The sequence below is a fragment of the Watersipora subatra genome, chromosome 9 (genome assembly GCF_963576615.1).
Source record: "Watersipora subatra chromosome 9, tzWatSuba1.1, whole genome shotgun sequence".
In the NCBI taxonomy this organism is placed as follows: Eukaryota; Metazoa; Bryozoa; class Gymnolaemata; order Cheilostomatida; family Watersiporidae; genus Watersipora; species Watersipora subatra.
Window position 1 is genome coordinate 50,516,858 of NC_088716.1, and position 25,059 is coordinate 50,541,916.

The 25,059-nt window shown below is 35.1% G+C and overlaps 1 protein-coding gene across 2 annotated transcripts; it reads left to right on the forward strand.

Annotated features, from left to right (window-relative positions):
• The first annotated feature begins 4,054 nt into the window (after positions 1 to 4,054).
• Positions 4,055 to 24,537, forward strand: LOC137403809 (solute carrier family 35 member F6-like). 2 transcript variants are annotated; one of them, XM_068089865.1, is made up of 9 exons: positions 4,055 to 4,244; positions 5,391 to 5,478; positions 10,961 to 11,204; positions 12,890 to 13,047; positions 13,865 to 14,006; positions 17,878 to 18,045; positions 19,453 to 19,611; positions 21,890 to 21,961; positions 24,141 to 24,537. In XM_068089865.1, the coding sequence occupies exons 1-9, from the start codon at positions 4,168 to 4,170 to the stop codon at positions 24,194 to 24,196; spliced, it is 1,164 nt and encodes a 387-aa protein (XP_067945966.1). In that variant the 5' UTR covers positions 4,055 to 4,167; the 3' UTR covers positions 24,197 to 24,537. The 2 variants fall into 2 exon arrangements, with proteins under 2 accessions (XP_067945966.1, XP_067945965.1); XM_068089864.1 differs by having other exon boundaries at positions 4,060 to 4,244; positions 12,890 to 13,035.
• The last annotated feature ends 522 nt before the right edge of the window (positions 24,538 to 25,059 follow it).

Genomic DNA, 25,059 nt, shown 5'->3' on the forward strand with positions numbered 1-25,059 from the left:
AGCTTGAAAGTGGCGGGATGTGAGTCTATGCTTCCGTTTACAAGTTAGGCATTGTCTGTCTCCTGAACACAGTTAATCGGTATGCTGTCTGGCCATAGCGATTTCGATTAGCCTAAAAATAGCCCTCTAAGACATAATCCTAACCAGTGTCGCCCGAAACCGCCTCTTTAGTTTATGAGTTTCCCTTTGCTTCACACATGACCACCCAATGACTTGTTGCTTTACATTTATGACATTTGCTGTTTTTGCTAGACATCTTGTTTTCTTAAATAAACACTTTTACTGCAGAAAGCCTACTTGTTCCTCTTTTTGGAGGTGTCTTACATTCTTCAACCGCCATTGTATGCTGTTTTCTTTGCCACAGCATCAAATTCTCTTCTGACTTTGACACCATATGCAATACTTGAACATGGTGGGTCACGTATTGCTTAGCTTTTCTGATGAAGGTAGGTAGGTCTAGGTTATCCATGTCTATCAGGTATTCTCTTAGCTAACGATCCTTTACTCCAACCACAATCCTGTCCCTTATTAGTTCACCATGCATTGCATAATAATCACAGTTGTCAGCCTGTGAATGTACTTATCTGAGAAACTGATGAGTTGGCTTTGAGCCTTGTGTCAAGCTGCTAAACTTTGAGTGCTAGAAAATGACATGTCGGACTGGTTCAAAGTGCCTGGCAAATGTGTTTAAAATGTTGGTAAGTGTCCTAGTTCTTCCGTTCTCTATAGCATGAAATGTGAATTGATTGAATATAGGTACACTATTTGGATCCATAAGTAGTAATAATAAATTAGTAATCTGCTCACCTATATCTATATCTGCATACTATTTGCATATCTGCATACTTTTTGGGGATTGCTTTGCATTACTACTTTAAACTAGTTTTAGAACTGTTTCCAGCTCACTGCTATATTTGGATCATTTAGATTAAGTTTTTGCACAAAGCGTCCTTCTCTTCACTCAACCATTTAGTTGTGATTCTGGTATTTGAGGATATTATCGACAAAATATGCTGCCACCATGTTCAGTTCACTAATAATATGTTATATGTTACTTTAACTTTTAGTTTACCTGTCACCATCTACAACAATTGAATGTATATGAAAGACTTCACTCTGTACTCCTACCAAAACCCATGTACCAGTCACATGCACAATACAAATAAGCTGTAAAAGTAGCTGCATTTATAATAGTATTGTTGCTACTATGATACAGCTCCACTTGCATCGATTACCAATAGGCGCACACAGGTTTACTCTGACACTATCTAGTATATGGTTAGATTAACAAAGCATTAGAATACCAGTTATGAGAAGTCCAGACATGACCTTCAGCCGGCTAAGCTTCGGTATCCATAATGCCTCCAGCTATCCACTGCTCTTGTGATGTTTGTTAGCTCTGTCCTTTAGATCAGAATCATTCTTACAGACATGGAGTAGCCAAGTTTCCTATAAGCTCGGTAAATCACTCACAAGGTAGAAAGACCGAGAAAGACCAGCTAAGTGCAGTTAGTATGTTCAAAGGGCAAGCCTGAGAAATCACGTTTGATTTTATACGGGAGGTACAATTTGAAAGCGATTGAGGCAAAAAATTGATCGTCATTAGCTGGGAAATTGCTGAATTTCTCGCCTAGATACGACAGCCACGAAAAATACTTTCAACATAAAAACAGATAAATCTACATATCGGAAATCAATAAAAAAGTATCCCACAAACATTTCTCTTCTTAATTTATCCTGTAGACCTCTTTTAATGGGGAAAGGGAGGATCACCTTGACGGTCTAAAATTTTGCTTTCTTCTTTAATTAAACGTCTTAAAACAAAACATAGTATAACATTAGTTCGGTCAATTACAAACATGAGAGGCATGAAAAAGCTATAATTATGTAGAATTTCAAAAGATGGTGTTAATTTAGTTTAAGTTCCCTAGTGGTGCATGGTAAGAAACTGAAAAGGTCATTGATCATGATCATTGTTACATGTAAAGGCTTTGTACTAAATGTTGTTTGTTTATTGGTAACATTCTCAATAACTTGGTCATATGAATCCTTTAGACTTGGGAACTTATCATAATATTTAAGAATTTCGAAAAGTATGTTTTTACAGGCACTAGTTAGGTCTTTCAACAAATCTAGAATTAACCACTGCTTGCTACCGTTACTGAGAAATCTCTCCTCTATGCATTTTCATGTTTAGGGCTTATGTTGATCAGTTAAAGTTATTTATGTAAAATATGATACTACAAAAATGATGCTCATTCTGCACCTTTTCAGCAATCATTGACCCGCACAAGTGCCTAGGAAGACATTACAAAACAGCAAAGCTTGCCTGGATCGAGAACTGGTTAAAAGACTGTACACAGACCATTTTATCAATGAAACATACTCCAAACCATGTCTGGTCTCATCTGGTATGCTCCAGAGATCTGTTTTGAGCCCTCTCCTCTTTGTGATTTTTATAAATGATATGCCGACAGCCATAAAGACTTCTAAACTCAGACTTTTTGCTGACGATGCTCTCCTATATTTACAGATTGAGTCAACTAATGACGGTGCCAACCTCCAATCAGACCTCAATTTTCTCATAGACTGGGCCGATAAACAGCAAATGAAGTTTCACATCACCTAATGTGAGACAACTTCTTTTGTAAGGTCACAGGAAAGCTCATTTTATCACAAACACTTAATGAGAGGCCAACAGCTAACATTTTTCACTCACTTTAAATACCTTGAAGTTATCATTGGCAACAAACTCAACTTTAACTTCCACATAGAAAAGACCATAACTAAGTCTTTATCTACCTTATACATGCTGATGAGGTCTCTAAGAAGTTGCTTACCCAAAACAAAAACTCTTTCTTTTGGAACCATCTGCTGCCCAGTCCTTGAATATGCCTCAACTGATCGGTCCCCATTTTTAAATAAGCACATTAACTCTCTCAAATCAGTGAATAGGAAAGCTTTTAGGTGGGCGTTTACCCTTGAAAAAAATGACATGATTTCTGGCCTCATGTCTGAGTGGTCATGAGCCACTTCTGCAGAGCGTCCAAAAATTTCTGACCAAAACCTAAAACATAATATAATTATTGAAAAAATTGCAATCCCTGCAGATTTTTACTCTAATACCCACCTATGCTATACACGCCACAAAAGTACCAGAGGTACCAATTAACGCAAACAAAAAACCATTCTTTTTTTAAAGGACCCTTAACAATTAACTCACATTTTCCCTACTCTCTCATTGGATCCCTTCCCAACACTTTTTACCCCCAACCTGTTGTTAAATTCAAAAGCTCAATATATAATATAAACTAAGAGTTATCTTCTCATGTTTTAAATAAATCTCAAGCTCAAAGATCTAAGATGCTTCATTTGGGGGCGAATGCGATTTATTAAATAGACTTGACTTGTTCATACCTGAGTAGAGGCAGTAGAACATTGAAGAAATTAGACAATCATGTAAACATTGTTTTATATAAAGCCTCACTTCTGGTGGCAGCAAACGTTCATAAAATTTGCATACAATTGCATTGAGCTGAATTTCTTTCCACTTTTTGAAGCTTAGAACTAGTGCTAAAAATTAAATATTGACTAACAATTTTTTATATTAAACTAAATTAACAAAAAAGTTTAAATTTTAATAATAATTGAAAAATTGATTATTATTCAAAAAACGGATTTTACTGATTATTTGATATACAATTTTGGAGTTTTTTTAACATTTACAAAAGGAAAACTTTTAACATATAAAAATTGCCAACAAAAATAAAGAATGGAGAAGTAGAATTGTTTTAGTTTAGTAACCCTAGCTACTTTTTAAAGTAGGTTTTTGGAAGGTGAAACCGTGAAAGTTAGTGTCTCAGTAATGTTATCAATTGGAGGCGTGACATTTCCGCCGCCACAGCTAACCAGCTATGACGTCATTGTGTAAACTTTTATAATCGTAAACTCAGGTTCATAAAAGACGCAGAAAGCATAAAACTTGGTGTAACGTATAAACCCAAATACTTAGCTCGCAGACGGGCTAGTGATGAACAAACGATTGAAACGTTGGTTATAGCGGATCTTACCACAAACACTCCTACTAAAATATTTAATATTCTATACTACGACCTACTGGATACGTTGTCTTCTCGACTATTACTTTTCAAATAAATTATATTTAAGATGGCTTGGACTGTTTATCAACTATTTCTTGCTGGATTGATGCTAATTACTGGATCTATCAATACTCTATCTACTAAGTATGATCACGAGTTATTTTTGCGAGTTATTTTAATATTATTACAGCCTATAATTTATTAGTCTAGTGATACCTTTATCATAGTAATTAATGCCTTTCACGAAGTATCAGGTAAGCATAGGTTATGCTTTGACCAAAATATTGCTATACTAACATAAGAAAGACTGAATAATGCTAATATTTTTGTAAACTGAGTAGGCTACTGTACAGCTGGCTGTTCTTTAATATATATATATATATATATATATATATATATATATATATATATATATATATATATATATATATATATATATATATACATATATGTCTATATATATATTTCTCAAAGTATGTCGTATGTGTGTAGGTTTTCCGGCTATAGCTATTATTAGAACAGCTGAGCTGGACAACAATGCAGACTCAAAGTCATGGCTTACCGTCATTGGAAGCCTAACCTTATTAACTAGCTTAGTGGAATTTTCTATTGGCAATATGCCAGGCTACTAGCTTGAAACGTACAGTTGTTTGACAAAGTTTTAAAACCTTTACAGTTGTTTTTATTTTTCTCCTAATTTATTTTAATTACACGACACACTTCTCTCATGATATGTAGTTTGCAAGTTAGAATGGCAAATGTTGTTATATGTTAAATACAAATCAATTTTCTGTCCAAAGACTTCTATTACACGAGCAATGCCAGGTGGCACAGCTAGTTATACAATATTGCGCATTACTAAATACTATAGATGTCTTATAGATCAATTCAGTTAAAAAATAATGTCATATTTTGTAAGAATGTTTGCTTAACGGTTACACATGCGTTGCCTTTAGCTAAACCTTTTCTTGGTCATTTGCTCTACGAAACCATTATATGTATTGCCTGGTCAGGTAATACTGACCAGCTAAGATATTCTTTTTGGCCTTGGACGGTGAGGGAAGTCCGTTCCGAGATCGAGTAGCTGGCTTGTTCTTTTGGGTAGAGTTTGCTTTCTTTTTTATCTCCACCGGAGGGTTTTTGCGGAAAATTTTATCTGTTCTGATGTATTAGTTGTTTCTAAACTTCTTACCTATCAATTTCGCACAAACATTTTTGTACTTTGAGAAAGGTGGTTCTAGCTAATTTTATTTCTCTTAAACTTGCTTAAGTGCTTTTGATGCTGTGTAGGTGGGCAGACAAATGTTATGCTTCGGGTAATCCTGAATATGGAAAAGCTTATGCAGAAGAAAGGAAGTTTGATCACCCTTTTCTACAGGTCAGATTTATTATTTATCGAAGTAGGTACTTTGGATACTTTTGGTGATAAGTACTGTTATCAATGATGGCTTATCAGTATGCTCGATGCAATTTTGAATTTCCTAGTTAACAACATGATTATATAGTTTTAAAAACGCTCTAGTAAACGTCAATTGATATTCTATACTACGACCTAATACTGGATCGTAGCTATATGGAAAAGCTGTGTGATATTAAACAGGTGGGTGTTTAATAGGCTGGTTCTTAGGAACCAAATGAAATGATCTAGCGGAATGCACGGAGCATGTTTGTGTGTATGTCAAGGCGTTTTCATGAGTCTGGAACTTATTGTCTCATATTTAATCAAGCTTCTTGTGCTCCATTTACAGTTGCTAACTGACAAACTACATAGCTTCAGACGCTAGAGATACCTGTTCTGTTTTTTTCAATAAGCCTTGACATAGAATGGCTTCTAATAGTTCCAGTCAGGGATTTGTCAGGTGTGTCAAGGTAAAAATTTGGACAGTTTTCAGCAGGCGACAATGAATCATTACTGCAATGCACCAGTGTAAAAGCACTGTTGAACAAGTGTTTTTCATCAGGGAGTTAGTCATATCGATCTTTACTATAATAAGAGCCTTGTCCATCTGTCCAAAACCATGCCAAGAGCATTGAAAATGCTGTTCCTCACAGGAATTGAACTCGGATATTCCAGTTTGCAGACAGGCGTGCCAACCACTACACCACTCGGCCATATTGTGGAATATTTATGCACATACTTATTACATATGATGATCTCTCACGGGACTTCCTTGTGATTACTGGTTTTCATAACAAGAGAAGGTTATGTTACTCTAATGCTATACTTTTACACTGGTTCCAATTTGATTCCAACTTGATGAAGAGTCCATTTGTTCTTGTTTGATAAGCTAACAGATCACATTCAATACTTGATGAGAGGTAACATCATATACCTATTAACTATGCAGTTAATAGCTAATACTTAATAGTTAATACAGTTAATAGCTAATAACAGTTAATAGTTAATAACAGTTAATACTATTACTTGTATAGTTAACAGGTCTATGGGTAACATTGATTTAGGTGTGGTACAAGGGCAATACTTATGCTGTGGCATTAAAATAGTGTTCGAAGCAATTGGGTGTGGCTGTGCACTGCTGAGTTTACAATGTTTATGCTATTAGGTTGCCCATGTCTACGGTATTTAAGATTATGTCATTGCAAATAAAGGTGGTCCAGCAATTCAGTACAGTGCTACTTCTACTGACTGGGTGCAAACATGTGATGAAGGTGTATTATTCTCTGAGCTATTTTGATGATATCTCAAAATTAAACCTGAAATACATGTATATTGAATTTAGTGTTGTTGTTATATATTTTGAGCGTGCCCTTACACCAGCATCTACACCAATACACGATTGTTTACTAGACTTTTCAAATATTGTTAATGATGCGGAACATCAAGCTCGGTTGGTTGTGGATTGTGAAACAGTTTTGTTTAACTGTAAGTTAACTGCTTGAGTGCTCTCTAAACTCTCATATTCATATTGGAAGCCACTTTTTCTTCGATATTTGTAGCTGTCACGATTCAATATGATTTCATCATACACCATTGCCGGCTCTGATACCCTAGCAACAACCCTGTTACCCTAACGACAAGCTGTTTGCACTAGCAATGAGCCCTTTGCTTTAACAACATGCATAAGCAACTAGCATCCCTTTACATAAACAACTAGCACATCACCATAGCAACTAGCTTTTTCCTTTGCAACCACTCCTATAACCTATCAAAAATTCCCTTACCTTGTAGGCACTATAAGGTTTACTAGCTGTGCTAATCGGCGTTGCCCAGGTAATAAAAATCAGCTTATAAACAATGAAAAGTAATGAGAGTTGCCTGCCACTTGCTATTCGCCTGGCACATTGCCAATGGAAAATTTGAGTACGCTTTCTAATGAGAACTATTCGTCTAAGTGGCGTTACGCAATCACCCTGCGGAGTACCCAAAGCCATTGGGTATTTGCTCCCATATAGGACATATATTGGCTAGCAAACGATTATTCTCTGATTTCTCTGTGGCCTAATTAGTACGGTATCAGACCCGCAAACGAGAGGGTCTGAGATCAAATCTTCTTTGGTACGGACTCTTTAATCCACGGTTTTAATAGCTATAGCCGGAGTGCTGATAGACAGATCCACATACTTTGAGAAATATATATACAGTAGACGCTCCTATAGCGTATACTTCCTATAATGTGAATTCCAGATAGCGTAAAAAATTTATGAGAAGTTTTTGCACCCCACTACCTAAAAAATTCCATATAACATAAAGTGTCAAGTCAAGCGAGTTTTCAAATCGATTTGAATGTTAGTTTATTTCGTCGCACTTGCGGAAGCAAAAACGCCATGTGTTTATCGTTTTATCTATTATATATAACTTTTGTGACATTCTAGTTCATCGTAATGGATTTTTAAACGTGTTGACAAAAAGGTGCAAAGGAAAGCTGCGCAATTGTTCATAAATACAAAGGTGATCGATTGGTGCAGGTGTTACAGCGTCGGTCTACTAGTCTTAATGTCACGAGTTGGAGTATCATCGAAAATTATCTTTATCCTAACCTTGACCCTTGGATAGTGATAGACGACGAACAGGTAGAACTGCTTTTTATAGCAAAAAGATTTTGTTGTTTTGGATTATTGTAGACGTACAAAATATTTGTTATTAGCTTTACTTTGCAGAATAAACTTTGCTGTTTAGAAGGATAAGCAACTCTTTGTAAATGAATGTCGAAAATGTGCAGTTTCTATCAACTTGTTGTAAATTTACCGCAATAATGGTCTATATAACCAGTGAGATTGATCATAAAAAGGAGAAAAGTTGTTGATGCAGACCAATAATACTGCAGTTACGGTACAGCCAACAAATTAGAAGAGTTAAGTAAAGTTTCTCCATTTTGCATGGCGAAAAGGATGAGTTTAGAAAGATCTTGGAGCGAATTAGGCAATTCACATGTATTTTACTGTTCTTATAACGTAATTTCCCTATAACATAAATGTTCCTGGAACGGATTATTTACATTATAGGAGCGTCTACTGTAGATAGGCAATAAAACTATCAGTTTAAACATTTTTGAATCTGCGTTATTGCGACACTAATGGGATTTTACAAATCTAAGTGGGAACATTTTTACACGCTAGTGCTATGGTTAGGCATCCAGTTTATTATTGAAATGGAACACTGGTGCTGCTGTTAGCCATACAGGTTATTATAGAAATGTCAAAACAACGACGTAAACTTCTGAATATGATATGTTAGATATTAAGTCTCTTCGCGTAGTCATCGCCTCATGGACCGGTAATAAAAAGTCTGCACAGAAAATTAATTTTTATTTAACATATACAACATTTAGCGTCATAACTTTTAAACTTCATTGTATGAGGAAAGTGTTTTGTGCAGTTCAAATAAATTAAGAGAAAAACTAAAACAGCTGTAAAGCGGTTTAAATGTAAAATAATTAGCAAGTAATGGCTAGATAAAATATGATTTGTTACAATGGTCACGATAAAAAGTGATTGATACAGATACAGTTAAAACGAACTGATAAAACAAAATGAAAATCATGAACACATTGCATTAATAATAACACAAAGTACATAAAAGTGTGTGTATTACTGTTGCCACAGAAACTATACATCAAAATTTTGAAAACAACGATACTGATACTTCTCGATAGTAGATGCTGGCACAAACATAAAAATGAGATATTGAAATTAAATACATCAATGAAGCACTTGAGGGTACTTCGTTTGACCGAACTGCGAGAGAATGTATTCCTACTCGAGAATGTCCATGTGAACATTGTTCAGTTTTACAGTTTTCAGCAATTGCCTTTTGTAATAATCGGAAGCTATCCATCAAAATTTTGACTACGCAAAAGGTTTGGCGTAGTTTTCGTTGTTGAACTAGGCATGCAACATTAAGAATCTTTATCAATATGGAAATTAAGTATAGAAATTAGGTTGTAGTGCAGAGTAGCAGCAGATAGTTAGATCAGTAGAGTTGCAGAAGATAGCACAGACGAGTAGAAGAAGATAGCACAGACGAGTAGCAGAAGATAGCACAGGCGAGTTGCAGAAGATAGCACAGATGAGTAGCGGAAGGTAGCACAGATGAGTAGCAGAAGATAGCACAGGCGAGTTGAAGAAGGTAGCACAGACAAGTTGCAGAAGATAGCAAACGAGTAGCAGAAGATAGCACAGACGAGTAGCAGGAGTGGGTCTAAAAACTGAATGAATTAATACGGACTTAATCTTACAAGTAAAAATATTGCAGCAGTCGATATAAGTTTTGTTGTCAAACTCGGCATCAAACATTGAAAGTTGTAATCAACTTTAAAACGAAGTATAAAAATTTGCAAACAGAGTTTACCTAAATTATTTTAGGGTTTTCTATCAAACTATTTTTGTTCAGGGTATTCAAATTTTTAAACATGAAATGAACACCTTAAATAATTTGCATGGTATATTTGGCATGGTACACTAAAAATCTTGACTAATTTAAAAGCTGATTGTAGAAATTTGTGCATAACATATAGAGGAGTCTCAAAAAAACAAACTATGCCAAAACTGTTCAACTTTTGTTCCAAAAAATTATTCCGATTGACTTAGACAGACAGAGCTATCTATTAAAAATGAAATCTAATGATTAAGGCATGTATTTTATTGTTGAGAGATTTATTGAAAGTCATTGCGCATATATATATTCTATCCTAGTTGGTGTAAGCTAAAAATGTCGTTATTTGATTCCTCGCAAGTCATCGATAAATCAATTACCGTCGGTCCCCTTTGGGCTGAAGCGGCACATAAAAGATAACTCCCAAGTTTATGTGCACCTGTACGACAGAACTAGCGCTTATTGCGTATCCCGTATTGTGTATGATAAAAGTTTTTTGGTATTTTTTCGTGTGTACCCTTTTAGAGTCCGCGCAGGGAAAATGAAACCACTTTTATTATCATAGCCACCATATAGTTCAGTCTAAGTTTTTATTATCATAGCCACCATATAGTTCAGTATAGGTTTTTATTATCATAGCCACCATATAGTTCAGTATAGGTTTTTATTATCATAGCCACCATATAGTTCAGTATAGGTTTTTATTATCATAGCCACCATATAGTTCAGTATAGGTTTTTATTATCATAGCCACCATATAGTTCAGTATAGCAGAATGTGTTGCACATCGCAAAATGTGGTGTACATCGCAGGATGTGGTGCACAACATGCATAGAATGGTGTGTACAACACATAATTTGGTACATCACAGAATGTGGTGTACATCTTAGAATGTGGTGTATACCATGGAATGTGGTGTATACCATAGAATGTGGTCAGTGATTACAGAGATAAAAATCACATGACATGATCAAGTGCAACAATCTCTATCTATGCACCTTCTATGCTGATATTACATTACTTGTAGTCAGTTGGCATGTTTATTGGAGAATTATCATGCCTTCTCGTTTTCAAATTCATCTTCTTCGCTTCAAAACGACAAGTCAACGCTGGCAAGGAACTCAGCGCTGGGACAAAACGACTCATTGATGGAAACCAGGGGTTCCATCCAATTGTATTCTGGCCTGCCGCTCTCTGTGATATGTGTGGGACAACGCTCATGTACATTGGTCTGAACATGACTGATGCCTCAAGCTTCCAAATGCTCCGAGGTCTGTCTAAATCTATTCTTAATGACTTTTTATTGAATTTATTTTGTAAAGAAGTTGTTTGACAGTTTGTTGGCTTACATAGCCATTAAATGCTTACATTAAAACAAATATTTTGAGTTGATCTCAACTTTTTTCATCCGTCAATGCCAAAAAAACAAGGCAGCCTGCGTGGGAAGAAAAAACCCTGAATACTATTTCATGATTCTATCTACTACCGTATATGCATGCAGGATTTCCTGTTCCAAGAGTATGTTATATTTAACCATTGATGCAACTGTTATGTAGCATGATATAACTGTGATAGGGTCTGAACAAAGCTTCAGTTTCCAAAAATCACCAGACGATTAGATATTTCAAATAGATGGTTCGCGATATATTGCGATATATCTTATTATTATTACTATTATTATTACTTAAAAGACTTGTAAATTTTTGTTGATATCATTTTGTCTATTTTACTTTAAAAAGAAACTGTTTTGTGTTTGTGATAATTAGAAACATTTATTTCATGAATGCCCGTGTGTGTGTGTGGAAGGCCATGGAATGAGCTTTCTATAAGACTAGATGGACTGTGTGTTTTAGTTCCGGTATCACTCACTCTGAAAATCATCAGGTATGAGATAAAACGCCATTGCATGATTATATTGTTTATATGATCTGCAATATCTCTTTAAATAGTTGCGATTTTTACATCGTTTACCTACAAAATGGCCACCAAACAGTTAAATTGCCATATCGTGAAGGCCTATGTAAAGAAATTCCGACTCAAATACAACGAGTTCTATGGTTATAATGACTGATGGGTACATACCAACAAGCCGAGCACTGGCCATGCCACCAGTTTAGAAATCTTGCATGTCATGAAGGGAGCTGTGTGAATGATGAAGAGATTCTTACTGAAATGTTTAACAAGGCATCTTGTTAAGCTTCAGCTTGTTCTCCATCACAAAACGTAGTGTAGTTGTTTTTTACTTTTTTATGGTGATTAAAAACTATACTTATTAACTCAAATGTCCTGTCGACATCAACAAAGCACCTTTATAACTCAAAAAGCGATGTGGAGTTGCAGGTGTGGATGCTGGAGTTGTGGAAGCGATGTGGAGTTGCAGGTGTGGATGCTGGAGTTGTGGAAGCGATGTGGAGTTGTGGAAAATTATTTAATCATGGTGCACTCAGCAGTGTGAGGCAAGATGAGGCACCCTCTGCTATTTCATGTAACAACCCCCATCTCTCTCATCATTGACTGTTCATTAAGGATGAATTTGCATCAGAAAGTGTCAGCACTTTTCTATCATTTGCGATTATTTGTATGTTTAAAGTGATCTGACTACCAGGGTGTTTTAAGATTAAAATTGATAAAATTTGGTTAAAATGCTCAGAATGTGCAAAATGGCGTCACTAGTTGCTATAGTTGATATCAGCTATTGCATTCAAGTTACAGTATTATGCATCTCTATTCTGTCAGTCTCTCTGCAACTATAGATGTCATAACCACACTTTCGCTTGATCTGAGCGTTTTAGCTGCAATTTTTTCCTCAAGTTTAATCTTGAAACATCCTGGCAGTCAGATCATCTCAAATATAAAAAACAATTGCAAATGATAAAAAAATACCGATAATTTTTGATGAAATCAATTAAAATTTTGTTGAAGTTCATTATTAACAATCTTGCTGTAACGGATTCAGGAGCTGTGATTGTCTTCACTGCCCTACTGTCAGTTACATTCCTCGGAAGGAGCATTAGTAAGCAGATGTGGCTGGGAATTCTCTTTGTCATTCTTGGCCTTGTGGTGGTCGGTCTTGCTGACTTCTTTCAGCCAAAAGATCCAAATGTAAGTTTTAATGTCTCGCATGATCTCTTATCCATATGATTTTTGCCTTAAGAAATGTCATCGGTAATTTAAGCTTGACTGTTAAAAGTGTTTCTGGTTGATGTAAACCTACATTCATCGTGTTGCTGCTTTATTTTTACTGGCACTGGTGTACAGTCTTGTATATATATAAGTGGTAGCTCTATGGTATAAGTAGCTCTAGTGAGCAGTATTCTGTCCAGTGCAGCTGTAAGCAGAGCTTCACAATTTCCAAAAATTACCAGACAATTCAATCCGATATATCGCAAATTTTCATTATCGAATCGGGATATATCACTAATCGTTTATCTACAGGCGATTTGTGATATATTAACAGACACCGAAATATTATTATGTAAAAAAATGTATATTTTTGTTAATAATTGTTTGTATGCTTTAATTTAGAAAGAAGCTGTTTGGTGTTTTGTGATAATCAGAAACATTTATTTCATGAATTTCCGTGTGTGTGTGTGTGTGTGTGGAATGTCATGGATTGAGCTTATTATAAGACTAAAAGTCCCACAATTGAATCATCAAATTTTGAAGCCCTACCAGCAATTCAGTACAATGCAACTTTCACTGACTGGGTAGAAACATGTAACAAAAGGGTGCTCTTCTATGAGCTATTTAGGTGAGATCTCAAAGTTAAACCTCAAAGGCTTTGAATTTGGCTGTTGATGTTATTTATTTTGAGCATGCCCTTGCACCAGCATATGCACTAGTGAAATTGAACAATTAAATCACCATATTGCGAAGCTTTAGGTGTAAGGTTAGATTGATAGATTAACAAGGCTCCATTATGCCTCCGCAGGATGTCACTGACACCAATCTCGTGATCACAGGAGACCTGCTAATAGTCATAGCACAGATCATCACAGCTTCTCAGATGGTCTACGAGGAGAAGTATGTGTCGAGACACAGTGTGGCACCCCTGCAGGCTGTTGGCTGGGAAGGTATTAAGTTATGGCTGGTTACTCAAGACTATCAACCATAAAATATTGCTCAACAGGTCTCTTCATGTACAGAGTTTAGGAGGAATGCTTGGGAGGAAGCATATTGTGTAAAGATCTATGCTATACCTACAGCATGTGTTCTTTTTCTTGTGTGAACCTGTGTATGCCAAATCATTTAATGCTTGTGCTGAGCCTGATGATGTAGTTGATAGGTTCATGTCTTGAGGTCCCTTTTTGTTGGTCCCCTTCTTTGCTTAGTAATTTAGTAACTTAATTTAAATCTGGTGAAATGAGTCAATGCAATCCCTTGGTAATACATAATTTCGCCGGCTAGCATTTTATCATAATTTTAGAAAAAAATTTTATGTACTAAAAAACCTTAACTTTTTTGTTCGTGTGACACATGAAATTCAGCGGGTCTCGCCGATGTTTTTGTTAGTTTAACTCATCGTCTGGAAAGGTTTCTATTTAGAATATTTCTGCCGTCTGTTCCTTTCACTTTCTTAACTAGTGAGGGTTTATCTAACTCTATCATGAATTTTAGAAGCTTAGATACCTTTGATTCTCCCTTAGGACGTTTAACCAACTTTCATTTTACAGTGTTAATCAATTTGAGATGTCTTCGAAGGACTTACGTAAAATGGTTTTCCAACTCCTCTTCTGTGTATCCAATTACTACAGAGTACAACTGTTTCTTTTCTAAAAAAAATACCCCTCATCCCTTATGCATTTAAGATTGTTTGACATGTCTTCTCCCTTTAATGAGTTTCATTCAGTGCAACCAACACAATACCACAAATTTATTGGTTTTATCACAGCCTAAAAATGAAGCCCAGGATCAGTATTCCTTTTACTATACAACATTGATTCAACTCCGAGGTTTAGCCTCACTCGAGCATAGCGAGTATGCCGGACCTTAGCCTTGGCCTTAACCTTGGCCTTAACCTCGTAAGCGCTTTAGCAAAAATCAATCAATACAAATATGAACACTATCACACAATACAAGCATTTGACCTGTCAATCTTATCTCCATACTCTTTTCTCTGACATATAGCATCCTGTTAGTTAGTTGGCTTGGTTAATAGGATATATTTCAACACCCACTAGATGACTTCATGACTCATAAGGATATTATAACTACTAGCATACCACTTGCTGATTACACCCACATACATGACCTTGTTATTGAACTTTCAGTCATCATGTGACCTCTTAAAAACATTCATGCTGTTTATCAGTGATTCATTGTCATTGTTCAATTTACTTTGCGCATCCACAGGAGCTGATGTTGAAATATGTTTTCAACTTAACTTGTGCTGCCTCAGGAGCTAAAGTTGAAATATGTTTACACTAGGCTATTTGAAAATGTTATTTTTGCAATCGAAATTATTAAAAAGCTGCCAGTCTGAGTTAGCAATTAGTTATTAATTTTATTATTATTATTAAGTATTATTAGTAACCACTAGTCCCCTGGCAGTCCAATGCGTGCCGTAATAGATCGCCATCATCTTGTGTCATAATTATGTTCACAATTATTCCACACCGCTCCAAGGTGTGGAAGGGATCACCATGACTCTGCAAGGTGATTCAGTGGTGCAATTAGTAGTGTGCTTGGGTGCGACACGGGATATCTGAGTTCAATTCTCGTGTGATGCATTTTTTTCTTACCGTTCTAAATGTGACTTATTATAGTAAAGATTATTAATTTAATTTATTATTTAACATTGCATAAAGATTTACCTATGTGTACTAGAAATTTTTAATATGTAATTTATGCTAGATGTTGCCCAACAGACTTGCTTATAAAACAGTCAATGGCAATAACTGGTAAATGCTCTGCATATCATTTCCCTTTTGTAAGTAAATTATTGGTAAACTAAAAAACTAGTCATGCCATAACAACCATTAATGAGAACTAAGCAATCATTTGCACACCATTAGCAAAGTGAGTCCACAAGCCATCTCAGACTAGTACAGTTAAATTGCTAGTAGCAATCACAAGTGCAAAGGCTAAACATGGAATCAAACTAGTTTTCATTTCAAGATTGTAAACATCCTTGCACCTTCCTAAGAAGTTATCTGTAACGTTTATAAATATATACACATGTGAACAGTGCAGCAAACTAGCTGATAATGGTGCTCACTCGTATACAACGGACAGTACTACAGTCCTGTTAAAGCCACAGGCATGTGTCTGCATTGATGTTTTGGCAGGAGGCAGGAAATCCTAACTATGTTTTACTAACGATAGTAATTTTTGGGGAGTCACAGTTGTTGTACAGACAAGTCATTTTATATGGCATATTCGGTAGGATTGTATAATTAAAGACATGTTATTATCGAGTATCAATCTTTGTAACAGTTTAAATGTGAACCATATTTGTATTTAGTCATAATAGTTATGTTCCAATTCAGTCATTGCGCCATTGGTTAGCAAAATCAGAGTATTAAAACATTGTAATGCATTGAGTGAAAACAAAAAACTGTCACGCAACAAAAAGACAGGAGAATGTCCATTCAAACAAAAACACTTGACGGAAGACCCTGTAAAGCAGATTATTAGTGAAAAAAAATTCAACTTTCCAGATAAGTTTTAGTCTGAACAATTACTCCACTTATTACTACTAGTATAAAGTTTTTTGTTGCTTTGAATTATAATTTATCTTATCTATGTTTAGTCGTAGAGTTATTTTTGAACATAAAGATAGGGTAACTAACTATGTATACCTATGTATATATGTATCCGTATGTGTATATATGTATATAAATGTGTATAGGCTATATTAATACATATATTAATATACAATGTAGATGCAATATATATATATTTAATGTTATATATATATATTAATGTATATATAATTACATGTATTTTTTTCTTCATGTATATATGGATTGAATTGAATTTGACAAGCATCTATAACACTCTGCTATTCTACATGTGTATATGTGTGTATTGAGTTGACTGTGACAAGCATCTATAACACTCTGATATTCTACATGTGTATATGTATTGAGTTGACTGTGACAAGAATCTATAACACTCTGATATTCTTCATGTGTATATGTATGTATTGAGTTGGCTGTGACAAGCATCTATGATACTCTGATATTCTACATGTGTATATGTATGTATTGAGTTGACTGTAACAAGAATCTATAACACTCTGTTATTCTACTGTAACATGTGTATATGTATTGAGTTGACTGTGACAAGAATCTATAACACTCTGTTATTCTACATGTGTATATGTATTGAGTTGACCGTGACAAGAATCTATAACACTCTGTTATTCTACATGTGTATATGTATTGAGTTGACTGTGACAAGAATCTATAACACTCTGTTATTCTACATGTGTATATGTATTGAGTTGACTGTGACAAGAATCTATAACACTCTGTTATTCTTCATGTGTATATGTATTGAGTTGACTGTGACAAGGATCTATAACACTCTGTTATTCTACATGTGTATATGTATTGAGTTGACTGTGACAAGAATCTATAACATTCTGATATTCCTCTTTCACACCACTTCATCTATCTTGCTCGAATGCAATCTGTTTTCTTTAAAACACAGTTTTACTTTCTGAAAACTCCCATAAATAAGAAGAGTATGTGAATGCTTCTCATTTCAGTGGTGGTTGTATTAGTATGATTGATGTCATTATGAACATATTATTTAAAGCTTTTTTGTTGTTCCAAGAAAAGAGTATATTATGTTCTCATTTATAGCATTTTGAACACCCCTAGTCTGTTATATAACGATGTTAGCTGTCTCATTATCAAGTTGTTAGAACAAATTTATGAATCAATAATCTGTTTCCAAAGTTGTTATGTTGTAACAAAAAATTTTACCTTTTTGCAGGCTTCTTTGGATTTATAACATTGAGTGTGCTACTAGTGCCAATGTACTTTATACAAGTGGGGCCCGGTGGCTCCTTTATTACCTCTGACCCAGAGTACAGACTTGAGAATGCCCTCGATGCCTTCTATCAGATGGGCAGCAATCCTCTGATTATTGTAGCTCAGCTAGGTAAGCCTCGCACTTTACTTACACTTTACTTACACTTTACTTACACTACTTACGCTTTACTTACGCTTTCCCTACGCTTTACCTACGCTTTACCTACGCTTTACTTACGCTTTACCTACGCTTTACCTACGCTTTAATTACGCTTTACTTACGCTTTACCTACGCTTTACTTACGCTTTACTTACGCTTTACTTAAGCTTTACTTACACTTTACTTACAATTTTTAAAGGTTGATCACGTAGCGACTGGACTAAATATATTGAAGTGTGTCTAGAGCAGCGAGAGAGAATAGAAGCTTGTAGAAAATAGGCGATCAAATGAGTCGAAACTCAACACAGAAAACTAATGCCATTTTAGCTATTTCTGGTCTTTTGGCCCCAGGATTCTGTCTGTTGCATTCTGAATAATGACTGAATTCATCATTTGTGAAGAAATAAATACCTTTTGCATTCACTAGGAATAATCATATGTTAATAATAATAAATATAACAATACTAATCACTAATAGTAATAATAATATGTTATCCAATCAAACACGAGCTTTGGAGTATGACCGAAGCTACCTAGTCGCAAGCTTTAACGTTGTGGTTTCTTGCGTGTTTTTTTAGTGCGAGTTTCATACTTTCAAAGTTTTGGTTCGCTTTTCGTGTAGTTACCTCTATGGCATTTACCTGTTGATTTTGTTTGGGCCACTTATTGTGCTGGTTGAATGGGAGGTAGATGAAGCTGGCTCTGTTGAATTGCAATTCTGGAAACTTGTGTTAGTTATCAAAAATCAAGGTCATTATTTAAAGTTAAAATCATTATCCAAAGTCAAAGGTGCTGTTGGGCCATTTTCAGGAGAAACAATCTCTTACCGCCAACTTGTTCAGCAGATTCTTCTATATAGAATCACCAAATTCAGGTCATTTGAAGCATCAGTTTTTTCTAACTGACTAAAACATACATGCCGTAAAACCTTTATTTGAACGCCACCTCTATTTAAGCGCCACTATAAGAGAAGGGTTGAAAAATAGAACGCCATGGCGTTCAATTAGAGGTTTTACGGTAGTTATTTAGCCAAGGTCCGAAAACCAGCTACAGTCTCGCCCAGTCATTTGATGATGTATAAAATGAATTATTGTGTTATAGCATTGACATCAATTATTCAAAAATATTTCAAGATTACATTGACATTGAGTTACTACCAAGTTCACTGTGTCTTTGATGCCTAGAACCGCAAATAGTGAAATAGACCATGGTAGCATAATCTTCTTTTGGAGCTAGGACTTCAGTAACAGATCAAATAAGTTGTTTTATTAGCAATAGGCGGACGATGTATATGTCAATTTTTTCTCTCATTCTAATGTCGCACCACAAAGATTATCTAATATTAAACATAGTTTCACTATGTCTTGCCTTTTTCAGGGAATGTGATTAGCATAGCCTTCTTTAATTTTGCTGGCATAAGTGTGACACGGGAGCTAAGCGCCACCACTCGCATGGTGCTCGATAGCCTGAGGACTGTTGTTATTTGGGTCGTTTCTGTTATCATTTGGGACCCTTTCGTTCCACTCCAAATACCAGGTATGGACTTCATTGTATTTGACTAGCTTACATATTGCACCAGTTTATGAAGTTTGTTCTGAAAATGTAAATTTGTATGTCTCAGTAAATGTTAGTACTAAGAGGTATTTTAGTGCATTTACATGCAGTTTGGAAGATTGTGTGTAGCCCTGGAAAGAGAGACCATAACATAAGTTGATTTTCGAGTAACGATACTATTATCAGATATGAGCGATGAGCAAAGCCACTGAGTGTTGAGCTCATATCTGCAGATGTCCATCTGATATTTACTGATGGCTAGTATGTAATCAAGTGCTTGTAGCGTCACTAATCTGATCAAATGATAAAAGCATGAGCTAAGATATAAGCCTAGTCGCTAGGGTCAAGATATTGTTATCAAAGGGTAAAGGGTTTGTTGCCAGAGTAATGGGCTTGTTGCTAGAGTAAATAGCTTGTTGCTCTAGCAAAGGGCTTGTTGCTCTAGCAAAGGGCTTGTTGCTAGGTTGCTAGGTAAAAGGCTTTTTGATAGATTGTAGGTCTACTTGCTAGATTAATGGGCTTGTTGCTAGGGTAAAGGGCTTGTTGCTAAGGTGAAGGGCTTGCTGCTAGGATAAAGGGGTTGTTGCTAGGGTAAAGAACTTGTTGCTAGGATAAAAGGTACTGACGTACTTTTTAGGTATTTCAGTACATGATAGGATTTACGCCAATTAGGACTTAGAACAACCCATCCCACAATTATATAAAATCTTTCAGAACAAATAACAGTTAACCACTTTATAAAAACAAATTGATTTGGGCTGTAGATCACATTATTGACACACATTATAACCTTTATATGGTTGTTAGATTTTAATAATCCTTGATAGGACATGAGACAGGCTTGTCATATTACATAATGCAATGTTTTGTTTGTGACAACAATAAGGGCAGTTATTTTGTGTTATATTGAGTGTGAAGGCTGTAAACAAACACTATGTATTATACTTGTTCCTTTTACTAAATACTCAAACGTTAAACTGGTTCATAAGACGTGTCACTGATAAAGCCATTTACCTGCTTATTATAATTTACTTGCGTACTATAATACTAAGGTAGGTGACGCTTCAACAAACGATTCATGTTACCGGATTGTAGATTTGTTGGTGCAATTCATTTTTACATTTTTAGTTTGATTGCCTAACCAAGTTGTATTTTTTTATTAATTCTAGTGAAGTTATACTGTCAGTTCTTCAAAAAGCTAAGTAGTTAAGCCATAGCCAGGTCTCTCGTGCTGTCTCATCCAATTACTTGGATTAGATATTGTATTGGTTTTCTTGGGGGCACTGAGCTGGTTTCTTGTTGCCTTGGTTTTCTGTCATGTTTGCCTCCCTTAGTATAGAAGTAATTGCCTCCCTTAGAATAGAAGTAATTGCCTCCCTTAGTATAGAAGTAATTGCCTCCCTTAGTATAGAAGTAATTGCCTCCCTTAGTATAGAAGTAATTGCCTTCCTTAGTATAAAAGTAGTTGCCTCCCTTAGTATAGAAGTAATTGCCTCCCTTAGTACAGAAGTAATTGCCTCCCTTAGTATAGAAGTAATTGCCTCCCTTAGTACAGAAGTAATTGCCTCCCTTAGTACAGAAGTAATTGCCTCCCTTAGTATAGAAGTAATTGCCTCCCTTAGTACAGAAGTAATTGCCTCCCTTAGTACAGAAGTAATTGCCTCCCTTAGTATAGAAGTAATTGCCTCCCTTAGTATAGAAGTGATTTAAAGATGAGCTGACACAAAAATTCAGTAGATTTGATCAGAAATTACCAGTATTTTTCTATTGACAGGATGTTTTTAGTTTAAAATTGATAAAACTAATTAAAACGCTCAGAAGAAAAATATTTGCAAAATGACGTCACTAGTTGATATCAGCTATTATGTTCAAGTTGCGCCGTCTCTATTCTGTCAGACTCTTTATATGGTAGATGTCATTTTCTTTTCGCATGATCTGTGTGTTTTAATCTTAACAAGTCTTAGCAATCAGATCACCTCAAACATCAAAAACAATGCAAATGATAGAAAAATACCGATACTTTCTAATAAAATCTACTAAAGTTTTCATGCAAGTTCATCTTTAAAACCGGAAGCCATACATCCTGACATCCCGCAGCAGGTCTCGTACTACTTATCTACTGCTTAGCAGTTCAGTGTACCAACCACTACAGCACAGCTGCTTCCTTATAAAGTAGAGGTCTACAAATGGTTCAAGTTACAAGGATTTAGCCTCGACTTTATGTGAATGCATTGATTGTCTTTAATGCTTATGATTGCAGGTTTCTTGTTGCTTGGTCTCGGCACAGCTGTATATAATGGACTGTTGAACAAACCCTATCGCATGCTACGCAGTAAGTCATAATTGGTCTACATAGTGTGTCTGGTTATCTATATCATGTGACTTAGATAAGATATGCCTTTGATGTCTCCTTGCTAGTCTTCGTTTCACACTGTTCAAAGTCTAACATCAACCAGTTTGAAATCATCAGCCATGACATCAGCTACTGATGTATAGTCAGCAAGCTATTATTACTTGTGAATCTATTAGGCATCTTGTTATTTATTATTGAAAAAAAAGTTGACAATGATTTGTAAGACCGAGTTTCTTGCCTTGGAAATACTTTGCTGCATAATGTCCTCACTATGCCAGTCCATATACATGTATATGTGGTAGATAAGGCCAGTATGTATGTAATATACATGTATATGTGCTTGTACTAGGGGAATGCTCAGCATTGCTCGGGAAATAAAGTCTTTGTGCAGAAAACTTATTTTTATTTAACATTTACAACATTTCCCATTCTAACCTTTAAACTTCATATAATGAGAAAAGTGTTTTTGTGCAGTTCAAATGAATTAAGAGAAAAAATAAACAATGAGTACATCGAATTGTGTGTATAAAAAAGTTTACGCTTGCAGCAGAAGCTCGTTGTATTCAAAGTTTTGATGGACGATACTGGCACCTCTTGATACTGGTACAAACGTAAAAATGAAATATCAGACTGTCTTTGTCTGATACTTTGTCAGACCAAACGGGGAGAGAATGTGGAGGCAATTACTGCTATATATATAGTAGGAATTATATATATATAGTAGGAATTATATATATACATGTATATACTAGCTGTGCTACCTGGCGTTGCCCGGGTAATAAAAAAGTCTTTGGACAGAAAATTAATTTGTATTTAACAACATTTCCCAGTCTAACTTTCAAACTACATATCATGAGAGAGTTGTTTGTGTATTTTAAATAAATTAGAAGAAAAATAAAAACAACTGTAAAGGTTTTAAAACTTTGTCAAACAACAGTAACTTCCAAGCTATTAGCCATTGCCTCATTCCCATTGCCTGCATTGTTGTCCAGCTACAGCTATTCTAATATTAGTTATTCTAATATTAGCTATAGCCAGAATGACAGACAGATATACGACATACAGGCATACTTTGAGAAATATATATATAGATGTATATCTATATATATATTTATACTTTGAGAAATATATATATAGATGTATATCTATATATATATTTATACTTTGAGAAATATATATATAGATGTATATCTATATATATATATTTATACTTTGAGAAATATATATATAGATGTATATCTATATATTTCTCAATATATATATAGATGTATATCTATATCTATATTCCTCAAAGTCCGTGTGTCGTCGTCGGAAATCCGACTATAGATCTTAATATCTTGGAATAAATATTCCATACCGAAGAAGATTCGATCTCGGACCAAGCTGTTCACCAGTCTGACACCTTGCCCACAAGACTATGGAAGTCAAATTGCTAGCCTGCCAATATAAGTCATTATATCAGAGCAAAACCTAACTGCTTTACGTATGACGCGGGTCATAGCATAACGTCACGAGAAGCTGTGCGCTCACATTATAAAACTGGCTAATAGCAAAACTCTCACTACTTCTCATTGTTTATAAGACCAAAAACTTTTCTCATGATATGTGGTTTGAAAGTTAGAATCACAAATGTTGTTATATGTTAAATACAAATCAATTTTCTGTCCAAATACTCTTCAATTACACGGGCAACGCCGGGTGGCACAGCTAGTATATATATATATATATATATATATATACATATATATATGTATACATATATATATATATATGTATATATAAATAACTAGAGTGTTGGAATAGGTTAAAGTTAGCAGTAGGTTGGACTACTTATCCAGTATATGTATATATATAGATTTGTGATATGGATATAGATATGTGTGGGACACTAGATTCGAATATATAAACAAGTTCAAGCTTGGTGTTTTAGATATAAATTTAAGTCAAATGTTGTTAGCTTTCAGTTTGCTTTCATTCAAATGTGTGAGTCGCAGATGTGAGCTTCTCTTTGAGCATTTCCATTGTAAAAGTATAGAGGTGCACATTATCCAAACAGTCTATAGATAAAGAACCACTTTTGCTTAGCAGCCACTGTCAAAGTTGAAACACTGTCCATGAGCTGCTACATTTTTATTCCTGTGAATATTCTTGTTTTCAGATAGATTATGTCGCAGAGAGACGGAACTTGATGATGAGGAGCCCATCATCAATTAGCCAGATTCAAAGAGAGTCGACCAGAAATTTAAAAGCATTCAATTACCGACTGTTGATAGACCACTGGCCATTTTCATGTGTACAGACATACTCTTATATCAATTAGAGCTCTTACTCTGTCTGCTCAGCATTGATTTATCTCTCACCGATGAATAGTGCATAATCCAGAGTATTTTATATATGTGAAACAGCAGTTGACATTTCAGACACTTCAGAAGATATTTCATGTACAAAATTATTTATATTTTGCTTGAACAAAATTTCATGTGCTTTGTCTACTTTCATTTTGATTGCTTTTATTGCAACATGACTGTTTTATAAATCCAGGTTTCTAAACCAAATGCCTGATAATAGTAACTCATTAAAGCATGGGGTAACAATTCCTACTTCAGACTAAATTGTCATCAATGTAGCTAGTAGGTACAGTGTATATCCGAATAACATTGACAACCCAAGTTTATAGCTATTAAACTCAATTGACTCACTTTTGGTGGTCATTTCGACCAGCTTTGTAAGTAAATAAACTAAGTACCAAAACTAAGTAAATATTTAATACTGTAATATGAAACAGCAAAGGGAATAGATATAATGTGTTGTTCTCATCGCATAAACCTTGACATTTTGATCTTTTTAATCAAAGCCTACTATGGAAAGATTGAAGATCTAAACATGACATTTCAAATTAAGAGCCACAAAATGTTGGCATAGTCTAACTTTTCGGGTTATAAATGCAAGTGTAGGGCCTAACCTCGTATTGAAAAACAGTACATTTAGCTCCAAAAGAGCGTACCCAATTAACCGTTGCATAGTGAGTTGTCTGTTCAGCAATAGAGTAGACAACTCCTTACATACAAATGTTTCTC

Excerpts from the sequence above, each read along its gene's own strand:
- LOC137403809 (XM_068089865.1), top strand. The coding sequence starts at position 4,168 with ATGGCTTGGACTGTTTATCAACTATTTCTTGCTGGATTGATGCTAATT. Across the intron at positions 19,612-21,889 it reads CGTTCCACTCCAAATACCAG|GTTTCTTGTTGCTTGGTCTC; the intron begins GTATGGACTTCA and ends TTATGATTGCAG. Across the intron at positions 21,962-24,140 it reads ACCCTATCGCATGCTACGCA|ATAGATTATGTCGCAGAGAG; the intron begins GTAAGTCATAAT and ends TCTTGTTTTCAG.